Source organism: Coregonus lavaretus (genome assembly GCF_964263955.1).
Source record: "Coregonus lavaretus genome assembly, chromosome: 29".
NCBI classification, from domain to species: Eukaryota; Metazoa; Chordata; class Actinopteri; order Salmoniformes; family Salmonidae; genus Coregonus; species Coregonus lavaretus.
In genome coordinates, this window is record NC_140016.1 from 20,084,049 (window position 1) to 20,094,802 (window position 10,754).

At 43.5% G+C, this 10,754-nt stretch overlaps 1 protein-coding gene across 1 annotated transcript in view; it reads left to right on the forward strand.

Moving 5' to 3' along the window:
* The first annotated feature begins 7,284 nt into the window (after positions 1–7,284).
* LOC311104599 (uncharacterized protein) overlaps positions 7,285–10,754 on the forward strand; it is a 9,403-nt gene continuing 5,933 nt past the window's right edge. Inside the window, exons 1-3 of the mRNA XM_084146471.1 lie at positions 7,285–7,400; positions 8,406–8,523; positions 10,603–10,705. Of these exons, the coding sequence (XP_084002597.1) occupies positions 7,370–7,400; positions 8,406–8,523; positions 10,603–10,705 (252 nt within the window). The 5' untranslated portion in view covers positions 7,285–7,369. The remainder of the gene's footprint in view (positions 7,401–8,405; positions 8,524–10,602; positions 10,706–10,754) is intronic.

The window sequence follows — 10,754 nt, forward strand, 5'->3', positions numbered from 1 at the left end:
CATGTTCACCATATCACACCTGTTCAGCATACTGACCCTACAGCATGGTCTCCAGTTTCTTCCTATCAAAACGGAACCTTTCCTCAACCCACTCCGGGTGTGAGTGTTCGCCTCCCATAGTCTCCAGTCCTGGTTAAGAATAACCTCCTTCCTCCTCTTCCTCTCTGTTGCGGTGGGACGGGGATGGGAAAGGTGAAAGGGTCTGAGATAGTCTTGTCCTGGCTCAGGATGGCTTCTGGGCCGGGTCTGTGTGGTTCTAGCTGGGTCGGGAGAGAAAAGCTTTCCTCCGTTGTGGTGGCCATAGCAAGACTGAGCCTCTGTCAGTGTGTACATGGAGATGGAGTGAGAGAAGGGGAGAGAGGGGAGAAAAACATGCCCCCCCATAGCCTTCCTTACATCCCGCCTCCACACACACACACATGTTGGAAACACACACACACAATATTCACATGCACACACACATTTCAATAGGCCATAGATAGAGCATGAGGATGGAGTAAGGTGGGGGCAGAAAGGAGTTGGGTTATATTAATACCCTACACTCTTAGAAGAAAAGGTGCTTAAACGGGTTCTTCGGCTGTCCCCATATGAGAACCCTTTGAAGAACCCTTTTTGGTTCCAGGTAGAACACTTTTGGGTTCCATGTATAACTCTTTCCACTGAGAGTTCTACATGGAACCCAAAGGGGTTCTACCTGAAACCAAAAAGGGTTCTATCTGGAACCAAAAAGGGTTTTCCTATGGAAACTGCAGAAGAACCCTTTTTTCTACATATTTAGCAGACACTCTTATCCAAAGTGACTTACAGTTAGTGAGTACATACATAATTTTTCATACTGGCACCCCATGGGAATCAAACCCACAACCCTGGCGTTGCAAACGCCATGCTCTATCAACTGAGCTACATGGCGGCCATTCCCTGGACAACTGTGCACCGCCCCATGGGTCTCCCAGTCGCGGCCAGCTACGACAGAGCCTGGATTCGAACCAGGATCTCTAGTGGCACAGCTAGCACTGCGATGCAGTGCCTTTGACCACTGCGCCACTCGGGAGGTCAGAATGTATACTGTTCCAGGTCTCCTACTCTGAGGATGCAGACACCATCAGACACCATCAGAAGGCCTTTGAATAACATATACATAGACAAGCAGACACACACATTCCATCCTGATCACAGAGACATTTCCTACAGAAATGTACAGAACCCAGAGAGTCCTCTTATACTGAGGACCACCCGAAACCTGAATGAGAGGAAGAGGGCTTGAGATTCCTGAGATGAAGGGAGGCGGTCAGGGGGTTTGGATGGGTGTATAGGGGAGAGACGGGTTTGGGAAGGTGGAAGGGTGGGAGGGATGGGGGGATAAAATAGCTAACAACCAGCTCCAGCTCTGTGTTTGCCACGGTTGCCTGGCAACCCATTTGTTTACGAACAAGCAAGTGGTGAGAAAGTCATAAACTTCAGCACAAGGGAAAGATGGGTAAAGAAAATGGAACAGTGACAAAAAGAGGACAATTCTCCACTGCATTTCATTAAGCTGAAAATGTGGTCAGAGGCTTTGTATGGAGGGTGTGACACAATTGTGGGGCCTCTAGAGGCATGTTGAGGCCTAATCAAGCTCTGTACCGCATTGCTGTGCACTCAAATTTGTAACAATGCAGAGGGCTCCGTATAGCTGTCCATCGACATGATAGGTTGATGGTAGGTGAGGGCGGGAGGTCCTTTATAAACACAAACTCACTTCCTTGACAACTTCCTTCACAACAGCTCTGCACTGCTCCGTGAAGGGCAAGAAGTATGAATGCCCTGACTTCTGCAGATGCCGTATCACCGTAAATGCTGCACGGCCAATGCAGATGTCGGATTGATCATTCAGTGCCTTTAAGAAGTGAGTATATGCAATGCCCACTGACCTGGGTATACCCACCACTACATCACTGTGGCTATGCATATTCATGATGAGGCTAAGCATCTCTCTCCATTGAATACAGGACCCTCATCAAATATTCAAAACAGGATTACAATAATGAGATGTATCCACCAATCCAACGACTCCCATTGTTAGGGCGGAGAGTATCTTGTCAGTATATCCATAATCTTTGGCCCAAAGTCAGCTCAAAACAAAAGTGATGTAATTAAGCATGTGTATTAATTACTAGGGTTCTTTGTTTTTCCCATGCAAAAGGGATTGCTTTTGATAAAAACGCTTTATCTGCCTTCCCAATGAAAACTAGTTAGAAAATTCAGTCATTTATTTTATGGAAAATAGATTTTGTATGTTTCTGGACAATGCACCATGCTGCCTTGTTGACAAAATGACAGAGAGGCGCAGATTACTGTTAGATGGTAGAAGGACGCTCCTCCCGCTTTCGCCCGATGACGTGAGGGGTCTATCCCCCATGCCCCGCTGCTCAGCATAATCGAATCCGCCCAGTGTTAACCCTGGGACAGAGGCACAGAGAATAGCTCCATCCACCACACCAGTAACCTAATCACTGCCAGGAAACCCAGTGTTCAGGAATGGACCCTTTGTATGTGTCAGACAGACACACCTGCAAAAAACCATGCATGCATCATGCGTATGTTTGTGTGTGTGTATTTCCAGGATGTGCTCCGAGCTGCCTAAGGGGGCAATCCATTACCCCAATACAAGAAAAGAACAGCTAGTACCTCATTAAACCGCACAGAACGAGCCAATCTCACACTCCTCGGGAAGAATGAAAAAGTAGGATTCCAGATAATATAATTTTTAAAATACTAAAACAGTATGAAAAATCACAATTGAATGTATTAACAATTAATCACGATTAAAATATAAATACAACAAGGCTGTAGGCTTAGACTGCCACGAAAGGTATAACTACAGAGCCTTCAACACAAAGGGATAATACATCAACTGAGGCTTTACAAGCATTTGTGTACCACAGCAACCACAATATTCAATTGGGATCCCTTTAAAACTAGTCAGTTATATTCAGGATATGTACAATTAACACAGACTGAATAGAAGATGTATCAATGGTGACTGGAATGCTGGTTTCACTGGACAAAGATTGTCTGTTATGTTGACAAGATATTAGAGTGACCGCTCTAACAATGGAAATACATGTCCTCAAAGATGGAAGGCAGGCGTGAGGAGGCGAGATCAGGTGGGACCATTCTAGCCAATGAGAGGGCAGATACGCGTGTCAACAACAGGCTATAGAGATAGCTAGAGGCCTCATCTTTGTATCTGTGCCATTATAACGGCTGTGGCAGCATGGGCAGCGCCATTGAGGCTATCTCCATTTTAAAGTAGTCAATTTACTACTTCATTGGCTAAGTGCTTCCAACACATAGGAATCCCCACCCAGTTGACTACTTTAAAATGGTGGAAGCCCTCAATGGCAATGTCCACGCTACCAATTTTTGGGTAAGTTGACGAAATGCCACGTGTGTCCACTTATATCAGTACATTCATAACAACCTATCCATTACAAAACTGATATTCAATCAAATAAACCTCACGTAACAAATTAACAATTCAATTTTTTGTTGACCAAATTCGACACTCTCATTGACCTTTGTACAAAAATTCCTCACTTTGTGGGCTTATTTTCTGGCAGAGTAAAACCTCTCACTTCGCCTCTTCCTCTCTGCTAGGAAGTAAACGCCTCAGCGTGATTTTGTAGGAAACAGGTGCGTTCTCCGTCACACCTGCAACCAATCAGAGCAGACAAACAATTAATTAAAACCGACCAATCAGTTCACAATCACATAATTCATTGAATAGAGGGGCCTACATAAAAACAAATTCAATCTTAAAATTGGTCTTTACACTTTGTAACTATTTACAGTATTATTTTAGTATTCTTCTCCCCAAGTGTCTCATCGCTGCAACTCCCCAAAGGGCTCTGGAGAGGCGAAGGTGGAGTCATGTGTCCTCCGAAACATGACCCGCCTAACCGTGCTCCTTAACACTCGCACCCATGTGTGAAGAGGAAACACAGTTCAACTGGTGACCGGAGTCAGCCCGCAGGCACTCGGCCCGCCACAGGGAGTCGCTAGAGCGCAATGAGTCAAGTAAAGCTCCACAGACCAAACCCTCCCCTAACCCGGACGACGCAGTCCTACGGGACACCCGGCCACCGCAGGTTGTGGCACAGGCAGTGTTGCCAACAAATTTTCTGGGGAAGTTGCTAGAGGCAGGTCGATTTGTTGCTAAAAGTTGCTAAATGACGTTGTGATGTCATTGCGTCACGATGTCATTATGTAATAACGTAAAACTACGTCATTACCTAGAATACACAATAACGTTACTCAAATTGACTGGCCATCTCGGCAACAAATATGATTTGATATTTGTTAGTTTCGATTTGTTTGTTTATTATCACATATTTTTATTTGTAAAAGTACTATAAATACAACACATTTTATATGATCAGATATTTTTATTTTTAAACACAACACATTGAGTTATTGAACAATTACACATGACACATTATTTATTTTCTTATTAACTAGTAAACCTACACATGCTGAACAATTATAGTTTTAAGCAGTGTATTGTTAGTTAGTTAACGTGCTACCTAACTGATCAACAATTATAGGTACAAGCTAATAACAAGGTATATATGCTATCTTATTGAACAAGCAACTTAACTCAAATAATGATGTGTGCGCTAGGGATCTCTCTCCAGCTCTCTCCAGGTTGTTGTGCTGCTTGGCTGGCCTGCTGCTGCCTGTGCACGAGCTGAGCGCTTGATGCTGTCATCACTCACAATGCACTTTTGCAGCCAGGCACGTGTGTTGTGACTGAGTGTGTGACAGATAAAATCGTTTTTGTGTCATTTAGAGGGAAAATGCGTGCATTTTAGGGTTTGAGTCACTTTTCAAAAGTTGCAAAAAGTTCCAAATAATTTTTTTGTTGCTAGGTGCTGTTTGAAAAAAATGTGGCCAGGGTAGTCTGAAAAGTTGCTAAATCACTAGGTACAGGCCAGGAATGAACCCGGGTCTGTAGTAACGCCTCTAGCGATGCAGTGCCTTAGACTGCTGCGCCACTCAGGAGGCCCCAACTATTTTCAACGAACCTTTTCATTTTGTGTGGATTGTGACAGTATAATTCTGCCTATGAATTAACGTGTTCTAATAGTCGCTAGATGGCGAAAGAGTTACATGGAATATTGTCAAAAGCCGTCCCACCAACTCAGGCCCTAGTGCCTGAGAAGGGAGATATGGAGATTTTCTGTTATGTTTTGTCAATGTACAATTTTATTTTGGTGGATTAAGTTAGTTTCCCTATTATGTATGGATTTTATTTTTACCTTGTTTTGGTTTCAACCCGTCCAGTTGGTGGCGGCAATTCACCTTTTTTGGGTTGTAGTCCGCCATAAAACCCACAGAAGAAGAAGAAGTTGCTAGATGGGATTCAGGTTCTCTGTAGAGAAAACTCAAACAGTGTTCTTTACCAGGAGGAAGGTGGGAGATGACGTATGCTTGAGGTTATATGGGAGAAACCTGGAGAGGGTGGGGGCCTTCAGGTTCCTTGGGGTATACTTTGATACTAGACTGACCTGGGCAGAACACATTGAGAGAGTGGTGGGAAAGTGTAAGAAGGTGCTAAATGTGATGCGCTGTCTGACGGGGAAGGAGTGGGGGGCTGGGCGTTCCTCATTGAAGACCATGTATGTTGCATTGATCCGATCTGTAATAGACTATGGAAGTATAGCATATGGTTCGGCAGCCCGGACCTCACTGGAAAGGCTAGATGTCATACAGGGGCAAGGACTCAGAATATGTAGTGGGGCGTTTCGGACGTCCCCAGTGGCTGCATTACAGGTGGAGATGGAGGATATGCCGTTGCAGATTAGGAGACAGCAGCTGGCAATGAATTATTGGGTCAACCTACAAGGACATGGGGTGTCTCATCCTGCGAAAGGGATTTTACAGGCATGCTGGGAACATGAGCGAAGACCGAACACAAGCTTTGGGTGGGTGGGTAATATCCAGGCGAAGGAGATGGGACTGTATGGAAGGGAGTTTAGTCCAACGGTAGTTATTCCTGTAAATCCACCATGGCTACTCCCGCCTCCAGTAGTTGATTTAGAAGTGTTGGAGAGACTACAGAAAGATAGGGAGGGGGTTGTTCCTGCTGATTTCTTTAAGAGACTTCTGGAAACTGTGTATCAGGATTTTGTAGCCATTTACACAGATGGTTCAAAAGATCCAAGGACAGGATGTACTGGGTCCGCATTTGTAGTGCAGGAGTGTGGGGTGGAAGTCAGGAAACGTATTACAGATCATCTGGCTGTATATACGGCGGAGCTGATGGCCATACTGTTGGCCTTGCAGTGGGTGGAGGAAGTTAAGCCAGATAGAATAGTTATTTGCTCTGACTCAAGTGCAGTGTTAATGAGCCTCCAGTCCTTTAGCTCACGTAGCAGACAAGACCTGCTTTATGAGGTGCTACAAACCCATGGCAGGATTAAACAGATGGGTATTCAGATAATATTTACTTGGGTTCTAGCCCATGTGGGGGTGGAGGGGAACGAGGCTGTAGATGAACAGGCTAAACAAGGACTTAATAGTGGGGATGTTGATGTTGAAGTGTCAATGAGCAAGGCAAAGGCAAAAAGACTGATATGTACAGTGATGGTGCAGAGATGGCAGGAGCAGTGGAATATAAATAATAAGGGAAGGCATTTATTTCAAGTACAGAGGAATGTCGGGGAGGGGAGGACGGCAGGAAGGGACAGAAGAGAGGAGACTCTTTTTACAAGATTAAGGGTGGGACACAGCCAGTTGAATAAGACATTAAACGTGATAGGAAAGCATCCATCAGGAATATGTGATTATTTTCAGGAAATAGAGACTGTGGAGCATGTATTGCTACAGTGTGGGCAGTATCAGAGGGAAAGAGAGAGGATGAGATTTAGTATGAGGGAGAAGGGAATACGGGAAATTAGTTTAAAGAGTATATTAAGCAAAACGTCATTAGATATAGTCTCAAATATTTTATCTTTTTTAAGAGAAACGGGGTTGGCAGGTAGGATTTAGTTTTTCCCTGTCTCTGGCCCACATTCCAGTACGGTAGGTGGCGGTAATGCACCATACTGTAAACCCCACTGAAGAAGAAGAAGAAGAAGAAGAAGAAGAAGAAGTTGCTAGACTGCAATGCGAAGCCGCAGTTTTGCTATTTCCGGGTGACGTTGCTTACTCGAGCTTGCCTCCTTCCAAAATAACCAGTGACCGTTCCATGCTTTATTTTTGTATCTAGACTAGAGCTACTGTACTCATGGGGCGAGAATACTCACCCAGTGAGTTTTTAAAGACACTAATTTAAGGCAAATATGGAGAAATATTCATCTTGAAACTAACTTCAGGACAACGAAACATGTGGAGAGTACAAGGGTTTGTTGGAAGAGGTGAGCGAAATATAATTGTCAATAATTTCCGATTTAGTACTAGCTAGCTAACCTTGTGTATGCACTCACGTCGAAGCTTGCTAGAAGTGTCTATAAAAGTTTCATAATAATGTGTTAGATTTGCAAATGAGGTATCCAGCTCGCTAATATTTAGTTTTTGTCATGACAGTGCTATTATGCGCACCAGCTAGAATCATTGACAGGCTTGCTAACAAGTTCTCTCATGTTCTAGAATGCAAGTCTATTTTAAAACATTCTCAGTTTATGCCTTAACTAGGCCATACTAGTTTATGTTCCATATAGCTATCATTGTTATTATGGGTGCTTTGATGAGCCACAGCCTCCACCCTGCCAACTGTGATCAAGTCTGTTTTGGTTTCAGACGGTTTGAGGTGTGTTTGCATAACATTAACTAACTAACTAACCACTGTTGTAACCTGTTTGGTGACACCTCCTTATGTTATTGTGGTTTGTTTGAACATCTTTATAATGAGAAAGACCTGATTTGCACAGAATACACAAGTACTTTGAGCGCCTTTTATTATAATGCATGTCAAATATAAAAAGGACAGTGCTTGTGCTGTGTCTGTGACTATAACGTGCAGAAATGCAGACAGTATTAGCAATAGGGCAATTACACAGTAACAGAATGATGCTGAGACTAAAATGTTTCACTTTAAAATGCATGCCAAACAAAAACCAATGATTGCAAAACGTTGCATCTGCGCTGTTCAAGTAAATGTGTTTTAGTACAATTTTCAGTGGAAATTGTTGTTAAACGTAGTCTTTGTTCATAGAGTTGTATGGGTTGTTTAACTTTGCAATCATTGTTTTTTGTTTGACATACATTCTAAAGTCAAAAATCGGAGTCTCGGCACCATTCTGATACTGAAATAGCCTGTATCTTCCAGGCTATACCTAATTGTTGAAATGTCTGCTTTGCTGAATGAAGTCAACTTCTTCTATACACAATCACAAACCCATCTCTTACCCCTCTGCCCCCAGTTTTGAGCCGGTGCCATGGCAACGCCCCCCTGCGCCAGTCTCAGAATCACCACGTGGAGGATGAGGTCATCAACACCTCCACCCTCCTCTCCACTGGCTGTCACTCCCCTGACAGCAGGTACCGCATCCCTCCTTCCCTTCAAACCTCTATAGTGCCCCCCCTCCTGTGAGGCGCTCTGCCAGCCTTGCAGCTGGTTGCATCATCCTGTGGCCCTGGCCTGTCTCCGCTGTGCGTGTAGTGTTCTGTTGGGGAAACGGGGACAAACAACCTCTCTCAAGTCTCATTGAGGCTCCTGCCGTGATAGTTTAATACAGCAGAGTAACTAGGGGATAAGGAATCTGACATGTACAGTGAGCTCCATAATTCATTGGACAGTGACCATTGTTTTGTTATTTTGGTTCTGTACTCTAGCAGTTTGAAAGGATAAAATGACAATGAGTGTGAAGTGCAGACTGTCAGCTTTAATTTGAGGGTATTTTCATACATATCGGATGAACCGTTTAGAAATGACAGCACCTTTTGTACATGGTCCCCCCATTTTAAGGTACTACAAGTATTTGTTAAATTGGCTTCACAGATGTGTGTCGTTAGGCAGGTGTATTCATTTGTGTCGTTAGTGAATGCAGGAGAGCTGTTGATGAATAGTAATGATTCTAGACGTTGCTATTGCCTTTGGAGGTTGTTACTGGGGTGTGACAACATGAGGAAGACAGCAGTGTCGATGCAAATGAAGTTGGCCGTCATAAGGCTCAGAAATGAAAATCAATCATTCAGGAACATTGCAAAAACCCTGGCCATGCCCAAGTCAACAGTTTTGTTCATCATTAACAAGAAAAAAACAACCGGTGAACTCAATTATGTCAAAAGACCCGGTAGACAGAGGAAGACCACTGTAGTGGATGACCGGAGAATACTCTCTATGGTGAAGAAAAAAAACCCTGATAACAGCCCAACAGATCAAAAACACTCTCCTGGATGCAGGTGTAGATGTGTCAAAGTCTACCATACGTAGAAGACTACACCAGCAGGACTACAGAGGGTACACTACAAGATGCAAACCACTGATAAGCCTGAAGAACAGAAAGGCAAGATTACAGTTTGCTAAAAAGCACCTAAAAGAACCCCAAGAGTTCTGGAAAAAAATATTGTGGACAGATGAGACAAAGATTAACATGTACTAGAGTGATGGAAAGACAAAAGTGTGGAGAAAAAAAAGAAATGCCCATGATCCAAAGCATACCACCTCATCCATGAAACATGGTGGAGGGGGTGTTATGGCTTGGGCCTGTATGGCTGCCAGTGGAACAGGCTCACTTGTCTTCATCGATGATGTGACTGCAGACAGAAGTAGAACAATGAATTCTGAAGTCTACAGAAATATTGTATCTGCTCAGATAAAACCAAATGCCTCCAAACTCATTGGACGGCACTTAATCACGCAACAAGACAATGACCCTAAACATACTGCTAGAGCAACAAAGGGGTTTTTGATGGCCAAAAAGTGGAAAAACCTTGACTGGCCGAGTCAATCACCAGATCTGAATCCAATTGAACATGCATTTTACATGCTGAAGAGGAGACTTAAGGCAATAAGTCCCCGAAACAAGCAGGAACTGAAGATGGCTGCAGTACAGGCCTGGCAGAGCATCACCAGGGAAGATACCCAGCGTCTGGTGATGGCGATGCATCGCAGACTTCAAGCAGTCATTGCATGCAAAGGATATGCGACCAAATATTAACAATGATTACTTTATTCTACATTATGTTAAACTGTCCAATGTTTTTTGATGCCCGAAAATGGGGGGGACCATGTACAAAAGCTTCTATAATTCGTAAACGGTTCATCCGATATGTATGAAAATACCCTCAAATTAAAGCTGACAGTCTGCACTTCACCCTCATTGTCATTGTATCCTTTCAAACTCAAAGTGCTAGAGTACAGAACCAAAATAACAAAAGAATGGTCACTGTCCAGTGAATTATGGAGCTCACTGTATGTGTAACTAGTAGATGCACACACACTACATGTTAATGTTTCTAAATGTATGTAAATTGTAAAGTATTTGGTCTGTAATGTATTTTTCGTCATGTGTGGGACCCCAGTAAGACTAGCTGTCGCTTATGGGTATCCTAATAAATGAAATCAATATACAAGTTTATATGTAATTTATTCACATCACATTCTTTCTCTTTTAGCTCTCAGAAAGGGGAGGATGGAGACAAGAGGAGGAAGAAGAGGACCTCTCAGTTCTGCTACGCTGGGCTCCCCCGCTACACTGCCTTGGATGCAGTTGGCTGGGTACTTTTCACACATTAAGATGCAAATATAAAGCACATGGCACATTTGG